Genomic DNA, 23322 nt, shown 5'->3' on the forward strand with positions numbered 1-23322 from the left:
AAAATGGACATGGACTTGAAGGTCAAGCCATTGGGTTGCCAGGCATCTGGTTTTCAGCTGGAATGCCCGACTGAAAAGGGACCCTGGCAGCTCTGGTCAGCACCGCTGACTGAGCTGCCTAAAGTCCGGTCAGCAACATAGCAGAGCAAAGGCAGTCTCCCTGCCTGCCCTGGCTCTGCGCCGCTCCCGGAAGTGGCTGGCATGCCCTGGTCCTAGGCACTAGAGTAGCCACAGGGGGCTCCACGCAGTACCCCTGCTCTGAGCATCAGTTCTGCAGCTCCCATTGGCCAGGAACTGTGGCCAATGGGAGATCCAGGGACGGTGCCTGCGGGTGTGGGCAGTGCACAGAGCCCCCTGACCACTCCGCATAGGAACCAGACATGCCGTCCGCTTCCGGGAGCTGCCTGAGGTAAGAACTGCCCGGCTGGAGCCGGATCCCAAATCCCCGTCCCACACCCCAACCTCCTGTCCCAGGTGAGAACCCCCTCTTGCACCCTAACTCCCTCCCAGAGCCCACACCCCATACCCCCTCCTGCATCTCATCTCCCTGCCCCAGCCCATAGCCCCTTCCCACACCCTAAACCCCTCATCCCTGGCCCTACCCCAGAGCCCGCAATCCCAGCCTGAGCCCTCACCTCCTCCCACACCTTAACCCCCTGCCCCAGCCCAGAGCCACCTCCCACACCCTGAACCCCTCATTTCTGGCCCCGTCCTGGAGCCAGCACCCCTAGCCGGACCCCTCACCCCCTCCTGCACCCCAATCCCCTACCCCAGCCCAGTGAAAGTGAGTGAGAGTGGGGGAGAGAGAGTGACAGACTGAGGAGGGATGGCGTGAGTGGGGGCAGGGCCTTGGAGAAGGGGTGGGGCCTTGGGGCAGGGGCAGGGGCAGGGCCTGGGCGTTAAGTTTTGTGCAGTTAGAAAGTTGGCAACCCTATCAAGGCAGAATCTAGCATCTGAAGCATTCAATTTCCTCCTTTGCTTGTAATAATTTATAAATACATATTTAGCACTTTGAGCCTTCTGGAACACTTCATTTCGGGCTCTCTCCTTCTTCTGTACCCATACTGTTGCCATGAAAAGCAACAGAATACGTAACTGCCAGGAAAACAACTCAAACCTCCCCAAGCCAAGAGCAAATCAAGAACAGCCATGTGTCCAGGCTGGGCTGAATGACCATAGTTTAAACCCTTGCAAATCAGAATTATTTAAAAACCATTGTTTAATTACATGTCCTTATGCTGTTAGCAAGAGGTTTCAAAGCTCCATCACTTTTCAGAAGGCTTTCTTTAAGAACAGCACTTGATATATGTTCTATAGCCTCCACATTTAGTAGTTAGGATGCAGTTCATAATGATTAAAAGGATCAGAAAATTATTTGGTCCATCTAAATGGAAGTGGCCCACAGGCGAGCGAGTGGGAGGGCTGGTCTACACTAGGGGAGGGGATCGATCTAAGATATGCAACTTCAGCTACGTGAATAACGTAGCTGACATCAAAGTATCTTAGATTGAGTTACCTACCGTCCTCACGGCGCAGGATCGATGTCCCCGGCTCCCCCTCTCAACTCCGCTACCGCCGTTCACGCTGGTGGAGTTCCAGAGTTGACAGGAGTGCGTTCGGGGATCGATATATCGCCTCTAGATGAGACGCGATATATCGATCCCCAAGAAATCGATTGCTACCCGCCGATACGGCCGGTAGTGAAGACGTACCCGGAGTCTGTTGCTAGCGAGGTAACAAGCCTTAAGCATACAGGATACCTTCATTAGACAATGAGGCTCCTTTAGTAGTTAAATATTATAAAAAATTAATTGATTGAAGAGGAAGGCTCAGAAGAATCTTCATTCATGAGATGAATTTCTTTATTATCAAAAGAAATATTTGGTTGAAGCATAGTGGTTAACTTCTTAGCAGAGTGCACAGTCATATGAGCAGAAGAGAACACACTGTTCTGATGTTATGCAGAGTACTTTAACTCAGGAGTTAAGTGGAAAGCAAGGTAATTGTTTGTTTGTTTTTAAGTATTTTCTATGCTTGACCCCAAATATTTTGTATTTTTCATTATTTACTACATTCTTGTTTACTGTTCTTCTATATAACTTGTTATAAAAATCTCATTACTTACACCATATCTCATAGTTGGAACTTCTCACAATGATACCTACAAAAATTACACATGCCTGTTAACACTGTTCTCAATTTTCCAGTTGTAGAAAAAATGGACAACGTTACAGGTGGCATGGAGACATCCCACAGAAGATACGCTGAGAAACTCTCAGAAGTGGAGAGTGGCCTGAAGAAATTAGGTAATCTCCACATAACCAAAAGCCAGATAAGGCATCCTACATGCATGTCCTTGAGTGGTATTATTGTGGGAGAGATATCAGTGGAGAAGAGTTGATCTGATCTCCACAGGTCTGTCTGAACAGGTCGCCAAGGTACCTGCATATTCATTCAATCTTAAATTTTAGTTCCAGATTCAGGACAGCTCTTAATCACATCCTGAATTCCCACTGAAACCACATTGAAATCAAAGGGGCTTCAGGATGTGCTTACAAGCTGTCCTGAATAGGAATGATTTTCTGAATCAGAGCTGTAAAGTGATGCAAACATTGATGGACAAAAGAAGAGACTCTTAAGAACAAAAGTTTCACCCACCCAGTAATCTTTGAGCTGATGTTGTTTAGCAGATAAGTTCCAAATCTAGAGTCCATGCCAAGAGATGTTCAAACAATAACATATGTTTAACCCTCTCTCAGAGGCAAAAATATAACTTGTAGGAGATGAACTTCATCAGGCATTAGTGCTTAAAGAGTGCTGGGTGGAAACAGGTCACAGACCCGGGAGATAAGACTTCTAAAAAGCAAGCCAGGTCTCTGAAAGGCACAGTTTTAATACTGCCTGGAGTGGGGAGAGACAGACCCCTGATTGGCTGCTGGAAGCAGGGAGAGCTCTTCCCTACTCCCTTAGCAATCCAACATCATTCTCCCAGGAGGAGTGGGGGAGGGGGAAGAGCAGAAAGAGTCAAGCAGCTCTGTTTCCTCTTCCCCCTTCCCCTTCTGTGAGCAGCAGCATGGCTCCTCTGCTTTTCTCCCTGCAAAACCAGCCTGGGAAAGGGCTTTCTACTGCAGCCCCCTTCAGGCCTGGAAGTGTGGGGTGACGAACCCCAGGAGCTGCAGGGGATTCAGAACTGATGAGGGATGAGGGGAGAGCCGTAGCGGGGCAAAGCTGATGTGGGGACCACAGAGACAGATTGATTTGAGGCCGAGGGGGCAGAGTTAGTTGCTGAGCAGGGAGACAGGCAGATGGGCGGTGGGGTGATGAGAGCCCCCCACACACACAATTTTTTCAAACCACTCTGAGCACTGTCAGTCATCATGGGAAGTGCAAGTCATGCAGTTATGAATGTAGATCTCCCACGTGATATCACGCTCCCAACTTTGAAGAAAAGAAGATATAAGTGATATATTTTCTTCATATATATATTTACTGCTTGAAATAGGTTGTTAGTTTTATAGGGAGACAAGGTGGATGAGGTAAATCTTTTAACGGGCTAACTTCTCTTGGTGAGAGAGAGGGAAGCTTTTGAGCAACACAGAGCTCTTCACGTCTGGGAAAGTTACTCAGATTGTCACAGCTAAATACAAGGTTGAATAGATAGAATATGTCTACTTATGCTAAACTAGGGGACCATTCAAAGTGACATAGCCCATAAACACCCCTATAGTCAGAGGACAAAAATGGGAGATTAGTGGGTTACAGATTGTTGTAATAAGATATAAAACCTGTGTCTTTATTAAAACCATGATTTTTAGTGTCTAGCAAAGTTATGAATGTATGCTCCCAGGCTCATCTTTTGAAAGTGTTTCCTCTGAGGATGAGGACTGAGGTCCGATATAAATTGTTTTGTGAAAAGTGTTCATCCACAGCTGATGTGGTGTTTTTGTCCTTTATCATTGTCCTGTGTGAGTTCATTTGAGACTGTAGTGATTGTCTGGTTTCACCTACGTAGTTATTGGAGCATTTAGTGCACCGAATGAGTTACACCACGTGTTACCATAGGCATGTGTAGGACTCATGGATCTGGAAAGGTTTTATAGATATTTACAGTAAGTTAAGTGAGGTCCTTGCTGCTAGGAAAGCTCTTTACTTTGCAGTTCAGTCATAAAAAAAACTCTGGCTTCTCAATAAAAGATGTCCATAAACTGTATGTTAATAAAGTCATTCAGTGTCCTGTGTTTGCATTCATAGAACAGGAATGTTACCGCTAAACGCCCATACAGCCTTCTGTTGTTCTGTGATTTAAGTTAATCGTAGTCTGGAACTGTTGTGATCAAATTCATTTCTAAGCATTGTTTGTACTCTGTAGTACGTATCATATGGGCCAGATCTAAGGGGTGATTAGCCCTATCAATTCCTATTTAAGTCAACTCCCATTTAAAAAGTTTTAAAAGTTTAAACATTTAAAACATGGGGGCTATATCTGTAGGACATATTAGCAAGGGGGCTCTAGGAGGGGAGTTGGAGGGAGCAGGGTCATGATGGGGCTGGCACGGGGAAAATGTGAGGGTCAGATAGTTTACTATTCACCACTGTGGCACCTCCCTGTGGCTACAGCTGGGACTTAGCTCTCAACCAGACTTATTTTGTGCTCATCCAGTCTCTCTCCTGCTGGACCCAATTGCTCCCTCTTTCCCAGTGGTTGGTAGGGGAACCCAGGCTAACCCTCTACTCTAGATTCCAGCCCAAGAACTGTATGTCTAGTAAGCACAGCCTAAGACATCCCTGACCCTGTTGCTATTTGCCTACTTGTGGTGTTTAGATGTTGCTTGTAATTATTAGAACTGGGAGCACTGGCTCTTGGGAGCCTGAAAGGACAGGAAACAGGAAGGAGAGGGGAGGAGTTGAGGAGGCTGAGTGAGAGTTACAGGGTATGCAGCAGCAGCTTGGTAAAGGGGTTTCCACTGTAAAAATAAAGTCCTGTTGAAGCTTGTTAGTACCTTGCCTGTTTGATACAACACTGGGCTCCTTCCTACCTTTCTTCTCTAGCTCTGCCTCCCTCTGGGTAACCATTGGCGCTTCCTAGGCTACATGTTGCCATTTCACTCTTTCCAGGCTCTTGCCAAGGTCTGTAATCTGAGGCAGAATCCTAGGGTTTACTCTCCCCTTAGACTGCCTCCTGGTCTCTTCCTTTAGAGGAAGTGACTACAGTATTGCTTTCTGCAACCTCCTTCTTCCTTGCCACTTCCTGGTTTTATATCACCTCAGCCTGCCCCTGCCCAGCTGGGGTTTATCAATTAGATCTTATCAGTCCTGACTCTCCTCCTGGTGCAGCCATCACAGGGTTAACTGGTCCTTTTTACTTACTCAGGCCTTCTGTGGTGTAAAAACACCCCATCACAGTGGGACAGGTCATAGGATTGTAGGAGTGTATGGGGGCATAGAAGGATTATCGCCTGGCCAGTATTTGACCAGTCTGGCTGGTTTTTTAGTGGATTTGCCAGTTGCCAGAAAAATAATTTTATCTGCCGGGGTTTGTTTTTATTTGTTTTGTTTGTTTGTTTGTTTTACATGGGTCTAAAGATTTTCAGTGTCCTCACAATACACTGGGATGTCTAATGTTAAAAGTTTTTGTATCCAGCTAAAGATGCTTGCAGTGTTCCCACTTCCACAGTTTAAGTAAGAAAATGATGTTAACAATCTTATCTATATGTGTTATCTCTCTAGATACTATAAAAGGCTGTTGAAGTGGTGGGGGAGGGGGAGAGAGAAGGGGTTGAGGAGTTTCATTGTGGTTGGGGCTTGGACTTGGGCAGGCTTGCCTTGTTGGAGGATGGATTTTCTTTCTTTTTGGGGGGTGGGGCAGGGGGGTTGCATTTCAAAGGTGGTAGCCCTGGGGCAGTTTTTCCCAAAACTCTGCCCGTGCTGCTTCCAGCAGCTCCCATTGGCCTGGAGCAGTGAACCATGACCAGTGGGATCCACGATCGGTGAACCTGCAGACGCGGCAGGTAAACAAACTGACCCGGCCTGCCAAGGGCTTTCCCTAAACAAACGGTGTCCCAAGTTTGGGAAACGCTGCCCTAGGGCATAGCTGGAGGCAGGCATGATTAGTGAGCAGCACTGTGAGGAATTTGGGATATGCGTAGCAAGCAAGAAGTGGCATTGAGCTGGAAGGATCCAGGATCCTTGGTCTGTAATCCACAGCAGGTCATGGGTGGTGGAGCATAAGCTAGTTATAGCTGCTGCTAGATAGCAACAAGGTGGTGCCCACTACCTGGCAGTTCTGCAGGCCTGGGACTGAGCCTGCTCTGCCTTACGCCGGAAAGGACCATCAGCTACTTACTTATTTATACCCCTTCAACTTATTGAACTCCACTTAATCATCCAATTTTTTTCTTCAGTACAGTAGCAGTACTAGACTACACCTATTCACCACTCTCTCTAAAAGTTAATTTTTAAAAGAAAGTAAAACAATTATGCTTAAATGAATATATATAAACAGTAGTGACAATAGAGCCATCATTCTATTCCCTGGGCAAGACAAAGGGTCACATTCCATTGGCTTCAACAGCAAAGTTCATGTGTCTGGGGGCAGAATTAGACCCTACAGCATCTGTTTTTAGAAAAGTGACAATAGAATATTTCACCAAGTGAATGCTTTAATTGCCTGACCACTCTTAGATACAGCATTTACAGTGCAGGAAAGAGTCTTTTTATATAGTGCTTAACATAAACCAAACAAAGCTAATTCGTTTCAAAATTTCCCTCTTTAATAGATGACCAAACTGGACAAAAAGATATGAGCACTAACAAAGAACTTTCTAGCTTCAGATCTGACATTCTGGCTCTTCGCCAGCAGCTTCAGGAGATTGCAGAGAAAACCACCAAAAACAAGGATACACTGGAGAAGCTACAAGATTCTGGAAATGTATTAGATGACAGGCAGAGCCAAATGAAAGGTATCTTGGATAGCAACTCTTTCATGATCATCAGCGTCAATAAAACTCTCCAAGCATACACTGGCTATATCAACAATCTCCAACAAGACACAAGTAATATCCAAACAAATTTGCAAAGCCAGATGCATTCTCATAATGTGGTTATCATGAATCTAAACAACTTAAATCTGACACAAGTTCAGCAAAGAAATCTTATCAGTGTTTTGCAGAGGTCTGTGGATGATACAAGTCAGGCTATCCAAAGAATCAAGAATGACTTTCAAAATCTGCAACAGGTTGTCCTTCAAGCACGAAAGGACACTGATTGGCTTAAGGAGAAAGTGCAGAATTTACAGATGTTAGCAGTCAACAACTCAGCATTGGCCAAAGCTAATAATGATACACTTGAAGACATGAACAGTCAACTTAGCTCATTCAGTGGACAAATGGAGAACATCACCACAGTTGCACAAGCCAATGAACAAAATCTTAAGGATCTGCAGGAGCATCATAAAGATTATGCGAACAGAACTTCTGCCAAGTTTAACCAGCTAGAAGAGCGCTTTCAGCTCTTTGAGACAGATATAGTCAATATCATTAGCAACATCAGCTATACTGCGCATCACCTGCGGACACTGACTAGCAATCTCAATGAGGTTAGGACAACTTGTACAGACACCTTAAGTAAACACACAGATGACCTGACTTTTATGAACAACACACTAGCCAATATTCGTTTAGATTCTACATCTCTCAGGATGCAACAGGATGTGATGAGATCAAGATTAGATATTGAAGTTGCAAATTTATCACTAATTATGGAAGAAATGAAGATGGTAGATTCCAAACATGGCCAGCTTATCAAGAACTTCACAATACTGCAAGGTAAGATAAATTTCAGTCTATACCTCAGGTTGTACCTCACAGCAACATATGGGTTTTACTTGTTTTAAGTAAAACCAAAATACTTCAACTTTTTTTATTATGGGTTAAGTTATCTCCTCCTGAACAAAACCTGAATAGCTGGGCTTGGCAGAGAGGTAGTTTGTGAGGGCATGGGGAGAAAGAACTCTCCCCACATTGTCCAAGGAGCATCAGCAAAGCAACTGTGTGACTGCTATAAGATTGCAATAGTTCTCAGAGCTCCTGCTGCCCTGTTCTACAAGATGAAGATCCAGAGCATTTGCACAGTGCAAATCTTCCATTCCTGGACTTACCCACCCCAGGCCTGGCCTGGCCTGCCCAGCCCTTCCTGTCAGCCTTGTGACCAGGGCTTTGGCTGCTGCCTAACCCCTCTAATGTGTCTGACAGCACCTCTGGTAAAATCTAGCCCTAACAAAGGAAACATTGTCCAGGAGAACACAGGTGTTATCACCTACCTCTTGGGAATGTGCTGTCTGGGACTTTGGCTTCTCCCTGCATCATTGCTAGAGAAAGGGATCCTTAGTTTAACCTTTAATCAACAAAAATTAGTCTTTCATTTTATGAAAATCCTTTTTCCAATTTATACTGGGACAAAGACCTTATCTGTTCCATAGTCTAATCCTAAACCTGGGAGATGCAAATTTGGTTTAAATTTTACCGCCTAATATTCACTTCCCTCCTTTACCGGCCTGAAATTGGAATGTCATGAAAGAAAGTTCTAGGTTGGTTACATTTTATTCTGACTGTTGGGTCTGCTTTTGAACTATCGTCTAAAGCAGTGGTTCTCAACCTTTTTACCATTGTGGGCCACATATACAGCTCGCTCTGTGTTATGTGGGCCATATTGACACAATATATATACTACCTGCATGGCCCTGAGGATGTCACATGGCCTGCAGCTGTGTGCTGACTGGGACGTGGGTTGAGAAACACTGGTCTAAAGTAAGCCATAATAGTTGTGGAGAGGGTGGAAACCTCAAGAAACCAATTCCTGCTAAGGAGGAAATAGCTGAACAATACAAAACTGGATCATTCCCAGAGAGGTCACCCTTAGTGGAAAAAGTAAAACTATTTTGTTTTAAGCCAGCTGGGAGCAGGCTGGGAAACCTCCTGTTTCTTTTCATCAAAGGATACTTTATTTTCGTCAGAAGTAAATATACGCACAAAGTTGTTGAACTTTTTTTTTTTGTCTTCCAAGCCAAGTATTCTTCTAAATGAAATTAATACTCCATATTGCTGACCTGATTTGAACCAGGTCTTGAACCCTGATCACTAAGGCTACCAACTCTCCAGGATTGTCCTGGAGTTTCCAGGAATTAAATATTAATCTTTACATGATGAAACCTCCAGGAATACGTCCAACCAAAATCGGCAACTCTACTGGTCACAGAAATAAAACCTTCCCTCAGAATAGATACAAGCACGGTTCACGATGCATGTGAGTCCAGAGCACCTTTCTCACCTGGTCTCATTTCACACAGAAGTAGCTGCCTCCATTTTCAGAGACTTATCCTTGATGGAGCTTATCCTTGATGGAGATTAAATGGGATAGATTTTGGGAAAAAAAGAATTAAAATTTACTGAGATGTGCTTATCCATGAACAGTATCCAAACCTGCTTTAATGATCAAATATGGACGACCACTCCTCATTGTCTTCTGATCTCCTGCTATGACTGGTGCTCTGTCCTTCTATGAATATCCAATAGGCAGGTAGTATTCTGTAAATCTTTCCATTAACCCTCCAGTTGGCTTATTTCTCACTACCCATCCATCCCATGATTCTCAAATAGCCCATAGCCCCTTCATTTCTCCCTTTCATCATTCAGCTGGTCTATGGTTCACTCCCAGCCTGCATCTTGCTTCGTAATAAACATGTGGTGCAATAATTCTCAAGTCTCCCTGATATTGTGGGAGCATTCTGCTTTTGAGCTCTCTTTTTTTTTTTCACCTTTGTTCTACTATCCCAGTATGTCACTGCTAAATCCCATGCAGGTTCCACACCAAGACAGCGCTGCTCTCACTGACTACATTTTGCTGTTAGAGTGAAAGGAGAGGCGTGGTTGGAAGCAACAGGGAGAACAGAAGAAAGGGAGAAAGAACAAAACAAAAGGGGGAGTAGGGGAGGAAAGAGAACAGAAGGAAACGTGAAAGGATAAGATGGTAAAGGAGATCATGGTGCAGTAAGCCTCATATTTCAGGGATCAGTGATCCACAATGGCTGCTGCTTTGGGAGGCACTTATTAAAAATTGAGAGAGATCTTCACCTTTAAGCCCTGCACAGTTTTGCCCTACCCCCTCTCCATGTCCTGGATCACACTTCCTTACTCCATCCCCCCACACCCACATACAGACTGCTAATCTCCTCCAAACTGCCCTCCTAAACATCCTTTTTGCCACCCCCTTCCACTATTGTCTTTACCCCTTCTTTCATGCTGCTCCTTCAAATTAAAAAACCTTTATTCTTGTGTCCCAAACAATCGCTCTTTCTTTTTATTCAAATCCCTTCTTAAGGCTGCCATGAAGCCCATCAGTGTCAATCCACCAAAGACAAAAAGCACATAACACGACTTTTAGAAAACAAATGATAACCATATCTCTTTGAGATCTGAGGCTCATCTGATTACCTGGAGTACTATGTGTCTGTTTAATGTAAATTACAAGTCCTGTCTGGCATGTTTTCTTCTGTGTCCTCTACAGCATTAAGTGTCTTGAGGAGGTTCAATAAGAAATAATATATAACTAACGATTGTGAAGAGATTCACCTCCTTTTTCTAAACCAACTGTATTTTTACATTGGCTACTTGAGTAGCTTGGGCTTTATTACTGCTTGTAGTGTATTGGATGTCCAACGTTTTTAATCTTAGATTTATTGAACACTCTTCCTGTTTTTTGTTTCCCTCCTCTGCATATTTAAATTGTTTCAGGCCCTCCAGGTCCAAGGGGACCTAAAGGTGAGAGGGGACCCCAAGGACCTTTTGGTCTCACTGGCCTAAAAGGGCAAAAAGGAGAAAAAGGTGAGCCAGGGCCACCAGGACCTGCCGGTGAAAAGGGCCCAGTTGGGCCAATCGGGCCACCAGGAGAAAAAGGTGGGAAAGGTTCAAGAGGATCACCTGGCTCCAAAGGTCAGAGAGGTTCTACTGGCAAGACTGGTCTGCCAGGACCTAATGGAGACCCTGGACCACCAGGACCACCTGGCAAAGATGGTCCTCCAGGTCCACCAGGTCCACCTGGATTTCAAGGATTGCAAGGAACTGTTGGCGAGCCTGGGGTACCTGGACCTCGAGGACTGCCTGGTCTGCCTGGCATACCAGGGCTGCCTGGGCCACCTGGGCCACCAGGTCCAGGGATGCCTCTGGCACTGAAAAGTGAGCCAACATCAATACCTGAGGCTAACGGTAAGCTATCTGCTCACCCACTTACTTTTCTATTTACATGCCCATGTGCCCAAGTAGCTGTTTTTAGTGCACCTGCCACTATGACAGTGGGCTAACGTTAATCTCTGTTATCTTTTGCTTAGACACACTAGTTCTCAAAGATTCTTAGTGTGAAACTCCAGTTTACCTAGCTGTGTCTGCCTGACTTCTTTCAGCTGCTCTGGAGTTTGATTAAAGTGTCTCATCTCTAAAGAGATGGCAGCAATGCAATGAGTAGGAGCAGTTCTCTGGACATGCAGGTTAAGTTATATTCTGCATTCTGGTGCAGATTTCTGATATGTGCATATTCATTGACTCAGCATCTAATTATTTCAGATGCCACCATCCTGTAAGACAGTTTGAAATCCCCAGTTTAACAGCAGGGTTTCATGTCACAGGTTGTTCTGCTCATTGGAAGAACTTTACAGAAAAATGCTACTACTTTTCATCTGAAAGAGAAGTTTTTGAAGATGCAAAAGTTTTCTGTGACGAGAAGTCCTCACATCTGGTTATCATAAACAATAAAGAGGAGCAGGTAAATAACATCACCTGCTGTTCTGAAAGCTATAAGGCAGTGGTTGGCAACCTTTCAGAAGTGGTGTGCCAAGTCTTCATTTATTCACTCTAATTTAAGGTCATACATTTTAATGTTTTTAGAAGGTCTCTTTCTATAAGTCTATAATACATAACTAAACTATTGTTGTATATAAAGTAAATAAGGTTTTTAAAGTGTTTAAGAAGCTTCATTTAAAATTAAATTAAAATGCAGAGCCCCCTGGACCAGTGGCCAGGACCTGGGCAGTGTGAGTGCCACTGAAAGTCAGCTCTCATGCCACCTTTGGCACACGTGCCATAAGTTGCCTACCCCTGCTATAAGGTTTGAAGGTATTTTGAGTCTGGAAACTACACAGCAATAGGGAAGCTGAGAACATCATGGATTCATATGGTGAAATGAAAACACTGAGTTACCCCATTCAGAATGCTGTACTCCCGTGTCTGCTCAGCACTTAGTGTGAAAAGGAGCAACATAGGAGACAATGGGCCTGATCCTGAAATTGCTGAACACTGCCACTTCCAGTAAATTCAGTAGAAGTTGTGGGTGCCCAGCCCCTTTCAGAATCAGGCCCATTGTTAGTGGCCTGTTGTCTGAAACACATTTTTTCCGTGTTGCAAATAGTTATTTTTTAATTCAATCTTTAAGATAGACAACTTAAGCCTTTATTATGATCTTAAATAAAGTCTATTAGGTCTTCTGTAGTATGAGCAGTGATAATGAATAAAAGCCGTACCTTACATTATTATTTGGTAGCCAGACATGCCCCTGCCCCTGCCAGGCAAGAGTGGCTCAATAAAGTATAACTGCTTATTCTTTTCCTTAGTTAAAAAAATACTATTGGTGGTGGCCTTCCAATCGCCCAGTTTTCACGGGGAGTTCTTACCCACGGGCAAATAGTGCCATTGAGTCTAGTGCCTTTTTGTTGTTACCCACAGACAAATAGTGCCTTTTTGTCAGTTAATTTTGAAGGATCAGGCCCTAAAACACGTCTAGAGCTGCATAAACCTTCCATAATCATCTGTACATTAGCAATGGTGATCCCTCATAAAGCAGGAGTACTACAGATTAGCTCTGGAATGAACCATAAGTACCATCTCCGATGTTGTTACAAATTAAGGTCTATCTTTGCGGGAGGGAGGGAGGGAAGGAAGGAAGAAAGTTCCAGCCAGTAAGGAACCTTTTCAGGAGAGAGCATTCTTCGATGACAAGAGGGAGAAATAATGACCAAAGTACCCTTTGATTACTGCACTCTCTACCAGAAGTGCGAGCAGCATACTAGGAGTGAGAACAGAGAGTAAGACCCAAAATTAGAAGGAAGAGGTAACCAACAAGGAAGTGAGGTGGTTGAGCACTGGGAATGGAAAGGAGAAGAGCACTGTTCTTAGTCTATCTTCTAAAAGAAAAATCTACACAAAGCAAGTAATTGTGTGCTCTCAGAAACAGAACAGAAATCTGTGATTGCATTTTCACTTGCAGCAATGGATAAAAAGACAGACTGCTGGGAAAGGCAACTTCTGGATTGGGCTCACAGATTCAGAGCAAGAGAATGAGTGGAGATGGCTGGATGGAACCGTACCAGAGTACACGTATGTGTTGAAAAGAACCATGTTGTTTATTTTCTGCAGAGTGCTACTGTTCTTGCTGCCACTTTACTAGAGATCTGCAGTATGTAGAGATGAGTTACTGGATGCCAGTGAAGCAATACTTCATCTGGAAGTGTTACTGAATATTGTTTTCCCTACCCCTTCCTTTCTCCATGCACAAGGCTTTATCTCCTTGCCAGAAGGAAAATGGAAAATTTAATATTGAATGAAAGAATCATACAACCGTGCAGCATGATACTGCTTGCCAGTGTTTTTACGAAGTGGGGGTGGAAAGCCCAGGCAGCTTTTTGGTCTTGGTTTAAATTTTCCTCGTTTGCATTACAACTGGCCATAAATAGAGAGCTCATTCTTACTAAAAAATGAAAGGACTGACTATTAGATAAAACCCAAACGCAAGGTATGAAACAGAAGGAGAAGGTATAAAGCAAGGATGTCCAAACTTTGGCAAGCTGAGGGCTGCATTGGCAGGTAGCCTCATGTCCAAGGGATGCACCAAATTGGTATTAAATTCAGCCACCTTAATTTTTAATACAGTGGAGTGGACTACAGAGATTATAAATCCCAGCATGCAGCGCCTCAGAAAAACAGGCTAAATCCATTGTATTTGTTATAAATGATTTGCAGGTGTCTAATTTGTGGGCACTTTCATGAGGAACATGGAAAAAAGATTTGGTTTTGGTAAATCCTACCATTATACCCAGGGCTGGCTCTAGCCATTTCGCTGCCCCAAGCACGGCAGCATGTCGCGGGGGGCGCTCTGCCGCTCAACGGTCCCGCGGCTCCAGTGGACCTCCCGCAGGCGTGCCTGCAGATGCTCCACCGGAGCCACGGGACCAGCGGACCCTCCGCAGGCACGCCTGCGGGAGGTCCACCGGCGCCGCCTGCCACCCACCCGGCAACCGGCACAGCGCCCCCCGTGGCATGCTGCCCCAAGCACGCGCTTGGCGCGCTGGGGCCTGGAACCGGCCCTGATTATACCTCTCTCAACTTCAGATGGCTACAGCAAACCTATGGCCAGTGTCACTGAAGATTTCTCTTGTGCTGTGCTTTTAAGGTGTCCTCTAGTGACCTCAGAACTGTCTGTTGCTGAAAGTGATTCATTATTTCTGGAAGTCTGTGTTTCTTCCCAGATGCTTGGTCAGACCCTTTGTATCAAGCAGGCATGTTATTTAGCTGCTTATGGCTCCATTTTAGCCAGCAACCAAAGCTTCTGTTCAACAACTTGTATTTTTAAGAAAACCGAGCTTTTGTTTTGAGACTGGAAGCACATCTCATTTATTAAATGAAAACAGAATCGAGAGTTTTGCTCCACCAAGCAAGGACACTAAGTACTGGGTCAAGTTTCACTATCAAGGTTACTGGCCTCCAAATTAAGCCAACTTTTAAAAATTCCTTATGTTCCTGAAAATTAATTTTTCCATCCAAACTGAGGTCTGAAAGATAGACAAATTCCTGCTTTGCAGCTGGAGAGGCCCATCACAATCAAGCCAGGATTTCAGTTTCTTTGCAATTACAGGTGCATATTTTGCCACCTTTCTCCTCTATGTCCCTTTTGTGCTCTTTTTAGCAGGAAAGGTATTGAAATACACAAGAATCCCTTAGGCAGAACCTTGGATGTTTCAGTACCATCTGCTGGTAAGAATGAACTAGACAGACACAGTGGAGGAAAGATGCCATGTGCATGTGGCATGTTCTCTCATCACACTTGCATGTACATCCACAAACCAAAATAGAGCTTATTGGTCTAATTTTAAGCTTTAAGCCTTTGACAGGCAAAGGAGGAGTAGATTCTTGTCTCCGTTTTCCATTTTCAGTAAGAGTCATGTAATGTTTGTTGAAGAGTGTATTTCCAGTTCAGAGCTGACCTCATGATACTTTGTGCTAATCTCTTTTTTTGTGCATGGAAAACTATCATGTGATGTCATTTAACATCTACTTCTTATTTTGTTGAAAGAAACTGGAAAAGTGGGCAGCCTGATAACTGGAGTACTGGGCAAGGGCCAGGGGAAGATTGTGCTGGATTAATCTCTGCTGGGCTCTGGAATGACTTTCAGTGTGAAGGTGTTAACAGTTTTATTTGTGAAAAAGACATGGACAAAGGTAAGCTAAATGTTCAATTAAAAGAGTTTCATCATAGTGACAAAGAGCCATGATTTAGTCCTGGGGGAATTCTGTACCACTGCACATGTGCAGAATTCTTGTCTCCCGCTGATTTCTTTGCTTCCTTGCAAAAAAAATGACTTTCTGGTCGGGAAGCAAAGGGAAGCCACAAGAGCAGTCATGCAGCCCTCCCCAGCAGTATATTTTGGGTGCCCAGGGTAACCGGCAGAGAGGTAAATCACTGTGGGGTAAGGGGCGGGACTGGTGGCTCCTACTCTGTGCTGGGCTCAGCTGCTAGTCCTGGCTGGGCTGGGGAGGATGGGACTTCCTCTTCCCTGCACGGCGTCCAGGGATGGGTCAGACCTACCCCCAGATTTCTCCTCAGGGTGCAGGAAGCTCTGCAAACTCCCCACACATCCCTTCTCAGCTGCAGGGGGAGGGATCAATGCACGGAGAGCTGCTCTCCCATCCACCCCAACCCCCATGCATCCAGACCCCCTCATGCCCAGACCTTAAGCTTCACCCCCACACACACCCAGAACCCCCCTACCAAGCCCCACTCCCCCTGCACGTGGACCACCCCAGTGAGCCACCCACACCTGGATCCCCACTCTACCCACCCCCAACCAGCTGCACCTGGATCCCCACCCCACTGAGCCCCACACCCTTAGTATCTGGACCCCGCACTGAACCCCTCACATCCAGACCCTCCGCCAAGCTCCTATCTCCCCCCACACACACCCAGACACACACCCCTGCTGAGCCCCAACCACCTTCACCTAAACCCCCCTGCAGAGTTCCATTACCATTGCACCCAGAACCCCCAAACAAGCCCATGTGCATCTAGATCACCTCCCGCACCCAGATTGCCCTCCATAGTACCCTCTCAACCCACACATGGATCCCTCCACACTAAGCCCCTCTACACTTGGATCCTGCTGGGCTGAGCCTGCCTGCCCACATCTGGTGCACCTGGCACAAAGCGGCAAGGTCCTGGGGTGTTTCTGGGGCAGACTCGATCTTTGCGCTGTGTCAGGGTTGGGTGCAGGCTCACTGCTGAGCTATGTCCCAAGGGGAGCTGCAGAGTGATCTCCTACCTCTGTGCAGCCAGTGGCCTGTGCTCCCCAGTGACAAGCAGGAGCCTCCACATTTATTTGACAAATAAAATTTGCAGAATTTTTATATTTTTGGCACAGAATGCCCTTAGGAGTAATGATTACACCATGAGCGGGGAGGAGATCCATACCTATTATATATGGACAGATGCTGTGGAGCTGCTTTACAGGGAGGACAGGCTTCTGACAAATGAAAATTCTATCGCCTATAACAGCTCTACACAGATCTAGCCCCAACAAGCATGAGGAGTTGCCAAAAACTGGGAAGTGTTTGGCAACTGCTGGGCCTCTCTCCTTAACTCCCACCCACCCACTCTGACTGCTGGAGGGGAGTGTGGGTCCAGTCCAAGTTCTCTAGCTGACAGCTCTGTGTCACATAGTGGCAGCTGGACAGGGTGGAATCACAGACTGCCGGTTTTACTGAGCTGACACACAGGTACTGCAGAGTCTCTTTCTAGATCTAGGGACCCCTCACACTAGGACACTGTTGAGCCACAGAGCTGCTCAGGGCTCTGCTCCATGATCAGTGCCAGAGCTCAGATATTTTTGTTCTGGAGAAGACCTTGTTTAAAGAAACTATTTTACAGTGTGCCAGAAACATTAATTGTTTAAAAGCTTTTTTTCAAAAATATTTGTGTGTGTGTCATGAATGCCTGGCTGCTATGATTGCCAATACATAGGTAGAATTTCATAGGATATGGTAGAAACTCCCAGCTGGATTCAAACGTTCAGATACTGGCTCTTAGGCAGCATCCACAAAAAACATATGTCACCCTTCCGGTGCATAATCCACATCTGTTTGTGCAGATTGAGGAATTGCTTGTGCATGGAATTCTCTTTTCTTCCTAGATAAATATGTATTATGTTAGTAGAACTTTAAGTTTTGAAAATATTAGTTGTTGGAGGTGTACAATATCTGAATATGGGTCATATTTTAAAAAGTTATGTTTCTTGAACACCTAGACTCATATGATAGAATTTTCCAAGATTCTTTGAATTCAATAAACCTCCTTGCCGATAGTTTGTTGATAATAAGCCTTTCATCTGTATTCCTTCTCTCTTTCTCTCACTGTAGCCTAGACACTTGGATTGTAATAGGCTGCGAATTTACAGACACAAATACAAATTACTAAAAAATCCTATGGGACTTCATCATCTCCTAACAAAACTGAAAAGGAAGCACTGAAAACTGGTTTAATGCAAAAAAAGAATTCAGCCGCAACTCATCTTTGCCATCTTGTGATTATTCAAGGATTCTGGACCCACAGCACAATGCATTTATTGGAAATGCAATTGGACTGAATCAGTTACATATTTTTGTCAACCAGTGACCATACAAGTGTACAAGTTTTGTCTTCAAAAACATGAAATATAGCAGTCTGAGTAAGACTCTTGGTCATTGAGCTATAGGAAATACTTATAAAGCTACAGTGTAAACACTACATTTCATTTGCTAAAATCCCAAATATAGGAAAATTATACAGATACACACATAGTATATAGATTTTATATAAATATATATATAGTCAAGTTGTTATCGATAATATGGAATATACTTTTAAGAGCTTTTAAAACTTTGTATTTTTGTACAAAATATTTGCTTTTTACATTTGTTCTTTTTTTATTGTCTTTTTTTTTTTTTAACAAATATAGTACACAGGGGCCAAAGAAAACAGCAAAGGTACTAATAATAATTCAGGCTGTTGTCAGACTTAGCTCTACTCAGCTACAGAAAAATATTTTCCAGTTTAAAAAAAAAAAAGGTTTTTTACCCAGATGAACCCCTCTGGTTAAATAACTTTGAAGCTGATTTTAGATAGTATTTTTATGCAAGTCTACTCTGTGTGGAGTATCAGCTAAGTAGATCAGGGACTAGATATTCATGATAGCCGTAATCACAGCCACTGAACCATCAATGTACTGCTGTACTATATGGGTCATGTTAACACAAGACACTGATGTCTGCCTTACTTCCCTCCCTCTCTGTCTACAGAAAAATATCACAGAATTAAATCACTAGCTTTTTAAAATGTTTTAATTGTTCCTCAGTTACAAAGCAGTTTTTAGGAGCTCTGCCATAACAGTTGCTGCTTACTACTGAAAGTCAAACTAAGAAGATATTAAAAGACATTTATAAAACAAACAAAAAATTTGAGCATATTGAAATGTGGTGGGGTTTTTAAAGCTGGATTTTAAAATGTGGTAATAAAACATGATGTATTCTAAAAGGTCAAGTCAACCTGCATTTCTCTAAAATGTTTTAATATAAATTAATCTTGTGACTTCCTTGGCCCCATCCTCCCCTGCCAAAAAACTAGCAAAATTAAGTATGCCACTACCAGAATTTAGTATGGTTAATGGATGATATCACTGTCCAAACCACTTCCTCTATATCCCTAAAGAGCTGTTGCCTAGGCAGCAGCAGCACAGCCTATCTTAAACAATAAAAAAAAATAAGCAAACAGTTAAAGTTTATTAGCAGAATCCATGTGATTTGGTTTCTATTTTGTGTATTCTCTGAGGCCACATGCTACACTATAATGCATGTCCTTTTGTACCCTTTTGGAAGAGAGTTGTTTTTTTACTGCCTCGTGACCTCCAGTTTACCTTGGCTGAGTATGGATTAGCCTGTTGAAATACTCCAGCTCTTCTGGAAGAAGACAAGATTTTGTACTTCATATTTTCAGGCATTGCTTATAAGTGTAACCAATTAGAGTTCCTTGCCTTACTGGCTCTAGAGCTCCCAGGGCTCTAGAGCTAAATTCCATATTCTCTCCAAAGTTAATCCTCCTTTCTTAATGTCAATTATAATTTATTCCCAGAAACTACCTGGAAAGTGAAATGTAGAAATCCATAGAGAACATAATGGGTATGAAAAATGAACATAACAGCACAATCCACAAACACAGTTAATAATGAAAAGCCACTTCAGAGGCAGTGCTTTTCCTAGAACAAGTTAGATTACCTGAGGAATTTTCTTTTTGTCATGTATTGAATAACAATCAGATGATCTATGAATATTATATGGTACCTACATATACAAAAATGTATAAATATATAGTAGTGCTGTGTTTATATATTTATACAATAGCTGTGGTGATAACATTAGCACAGAATCTTTTTCATATCTCCATCATACTGTCTGGAACAGGTAGGCTTCATTCTGACCTCATATCAGTATAACTCTACTGATTTAAGTGGAGTTGCTCCTGATTTCCACTGGTGTGACTGAGACACAAATTGGGCTCATAGCTATACAAGTCCAAGGCAGAGCTGTGAATAGAACCCAAATCTCTTAGCACAGGACTGGGAGTCTTTACTGCAAGACCATCTTTCATCTCCTGTGGCAGTGGACATATGGCATTCTTTTTGAAAAGATGGATTTTTCCCCATGGCACGTTTGTTACAGTGCTCATCAAATGAAAATACATTTCAGTAAGTGATCCTCCCATGACTAATTTTCTTCCATTCGGGGACATTTCCCATTCACAGACTACTAGCAGCTTAGAATAGTGAGTTGAGCCAGTTTAAGGCTGTAAAATGTTGTTGAACAATAACTATTATATGAAGAATTTAGATGGAGATTGCATTCAGTGGTGTTTCTCATTACCCACTCCTGAGTCAGAGATACAATAGGCCTGATTCTCAATTATCCTGGCCCACATCCTCAAACATATTTAGCACCTAACTTGCATTGATTTCAAAGGGAATTAGGTACCTAAATGCCTTTGAGGATCTGGGTCTCTGTGCCTATGCTTGGAGCAGAGATGGATTCAGTGGGTGACGTTAAGTAGATGCCCTCTGCATGCACGACTTAGACAACCATCTTTGAAAACTTGGCCTGCAGAGTGCAGACGAGCTAAGACAGATTCATCAAGCAAATACCCTTTTGTCCATCTTAGCCAGCATTCATATAAGAGAGAAAGGGAAATGTGAAGTGGAAAAAGAAGACTGAAATCTCAAAAGGAGTGCAAAAGTCACCAGTACAGGTCAGAAAACTGTCATGATAGGGAGAGCAATTGGCAAGAGTGCAGACTGGATGCCATGAGAGGCCAAGAGATTGCCATGGAAGTCAGAGTTGCCATGTGGGGTCTGGTAAATTTTATGTAAATCCATCTTCTCTATGGTTTGAATGACAAAACAAGTTATGCAGTAAGTTACTTTTGCATGAGAAAATTGTTTTGTCCACTTCTAGCAATGTCTGGATAAGCTACATCCAGCTAAAATGGAACTAGCTGTATTCTCTTGACATACTGAAAGTACATTTCCATTTTTTTAAAATTTAACATAAAAATGAATGTTATTTCACTGATAGTATAACTACCCTTAATAATTAAGTGACTGGCATTGTAGATGTTATGGGGAAAAAAGTTGTGCCTTACAGCATCATCAAATGCTAGATCTTTTAAAAACGCTCTTTTGCTCATATCACTGATTTGTTGTGAATTGTTTTCAGCTGATTAGAATTTTTCACTTCCCTTCAATTTTCCATAAATATCATCTGAAATTGTTCCAATGAAAGAAGCACTAAGTGGGAGATACTAAAGTAAGTATTGCACATTCTGTGCATACACATATAGCAAAGTTGGCAGTTGTGCATATGGGTACATACAAATTGTCAGAAATATTGCATATGTATTAAAAGCCAACTTAAATGAAGGAATAGTTCTTCCAAATAAAAATTCTCCTCTCACACCACAGTACAATTACTCCTTATTTATATTGCTGTAAGGTAGATCATAATCAAGCAGATGGTATCTCTAAACACTATTATCTATTTTATCTAGTGACTCGAATTTTTAATTCTCTGTTCCTGTAGTATCTAGCTGATAGAAATGTGTCATTTAAAAGGTTAAGAGAAAAAACATACAACTCATCTTCATAAAGCCTTACAAGGGAACTCGGAACTGGGAAAAGGGATCCAAGATAAAAATATCTGCTAGCTTTAATGGGGCAGGCCCAGAACCCAAGTAAGCTATAGTTCAGTCTAGTTTCACTGTACTGTTTAAACAGATATGCCTGTTCCAACCTTGCTGTTTTCCTAGATATCAAATGGCTCAGCTGTTCTAATTTTTCTTTTCACTAGATACCTCTTTTGGTTTTAAGAAGTGGTAAGAATTAGTCTTTGATTTTATTAATGGAATTATGATAAGATGCCTGGAGTATGGTGCCAAGCAAAGGAATCTAGTTAGCTAGAATGGAGGCAAAGCCATCTGGGAGATCTAGTTGTTAGGAATATATGATTAAACAAAAATGTTCAGCCCTATTAAAGCACCTTATTTGAAAATCACAAAGGTCGCAGCCAAAGTCAGCATGTAAAATACAAAAGAAATGGAATTTCTCCATCCTTACTCCATAGATTTCCTTCTCCTTTTCTTTCTCCTCTTTGTTTATATTCCCGCTTGGAGGAGAAGTTGTTACTATTCCCCCATTAACATCAGAATATGGATTTGGAAACTGATCTCCCCCGACACACACACCTTTCTGACTTCCTGGCTGAGCCTTTTGGTGATGGTAATACTAATATCACTTACTCTGTCTAGTACTTGACACTTTCAAAGTAAGGTACACACATAAATTAAAAGAAAGTCACAGCCAGCTGACAGTAAAGACCCAGCTGGAACATTATTACCAGAAGAATATGTAAAGAGAATTAGAATTGACTATGTCTTGGGCTAACTTTCTAGAGAACAGCTCCTCATTTGCTGTGTCTCACTGTGTAAAGCTGCTCTGCAGCAGATGGGACTTCTTAGGAACTACTAGTCCACCTGGCAATTAATTGCCTCATTTAAGTTCCCTTTCACTTGTTTGATGGCATCTAAAATAAAGAAACCCTGTTTTGGAAAAAATAAATTCTAATTTGTTTTCTTTTTCCAGGAACCAATATTTTTCTGTCTCAGTGATGAAGATAAAAATTTTGTTTGTTTTTCAAAATAAACTATGGTTAATGCTCCAAAATTTGTGTAAGAATTTTCTTTATTCTAATATCAATAAAAGCCACAGTACTAGTCAAATAATATGAATATAGGGCTGGAAGGGACTGCCTGGGTCACTGAGTCCAGTCTTCACAGGCAAACCCGTCATATAATCATAAATTTAATCATGTTCCATATTAAAACGAGTTAGGTTGTTTGCACCCAGTACTGCTATTTGAAAGCTGTTCCTGAAACATAATGCACAGTTGGCTCTTATTAGAGGATAATGCTTTGCATATGTTTAGAGTTTTTTTATCCAAAGATCTCAGTGTCTATGAGTGCTTTCCTAAAGTGGGTAAATATTCTAATCCCCATTTTTCAGATGGAGTAACTGAGGCAGAGAAAGATTAAATTCTATTAATTTTGAGTGTCTCCATTTTGACATAGCTAGGACCTGATTTTTAGAGGCCCATAGCTCTGTTGAAATCAATTCTCTGTTATATCAGAAAAACAGATTTAAATAATTTTTAGGTATGACCCTGTCATAACATATTTCCCAGATTTGGACCTTAGCGTCCAAAATATGGGTGTTAGCATGAAAACCTCCAAGCTTAGTTACCAGCTTGGACCTGGTAAAGCTACCACCACCCAAAAAATTAGAGTGTTTTGGGGCACTCTGGTCCCCCCAAAAACCTTCCCTGGGGACCCCAAAGACCCAAATTCCTTGAGTCTTACAACAAAGGAGAATAAACCATT

General features: G+C 42.8%; 1 protein-coding gene across 1 annotated transcript in view; it reads left to right on the forward strand.

Moving 5' to 3' along the window:
- The window catches only part of COLEC12 (collectin subfamily member 12), a 150109-nt gene extending 127510 nt beyond the window's left edge, over positions 1 to 22599 (forward strand). The window contains exons 4-10 of the mRNA XM_050939212.1: positions 2208 to 2306; positions 6777 to 7823; positions 10788 to 11258; positions 11675 to 11811; positions 13309 to 13418; positions 15391 to 15536; positions 17727 to 22599. Coding sequence (XP_050795169.1) covers positions 2208 to 2306; positions 6777 to 7823; positions 10788 to 11258; positions 11675 to 11811; positions 13309 to 13418; positions 15391 to 15536; positions 17727 to 17731 — 2015 coding nt within the window. The 3' untranslated portion in view covers positions 17732 to 22599. The remainder of the gene's footprint in view (positions 1 to 2207; positions 2307 to 6776; positions 7824 to 10787; positions 11259 to 11674; positions 11812 to 13308; positions 13419 to 15390; positions 15537 to 17726) is intronic.
- The last annotated feature ends 723 nt before the right edge of the window (positions 22600 to 23322 follow it).

The sequence above is a fragment of the Gopherus flavomarginatus genome, chromosome 2 (genome assembly GCF_025201925.1).
Source record: "Gopherus flavomarginatus isolate rGopFla2 chromosome 2, rGopFla2.mat.asm, whole genome shotgun sequence".
NCBI classification, from domain to species: domain Eukaryota; kingdom Metazoa; phylum Chordata; order Testudines; family Testudinidae; genus Gopherus; species Gopherus flavomarginatus.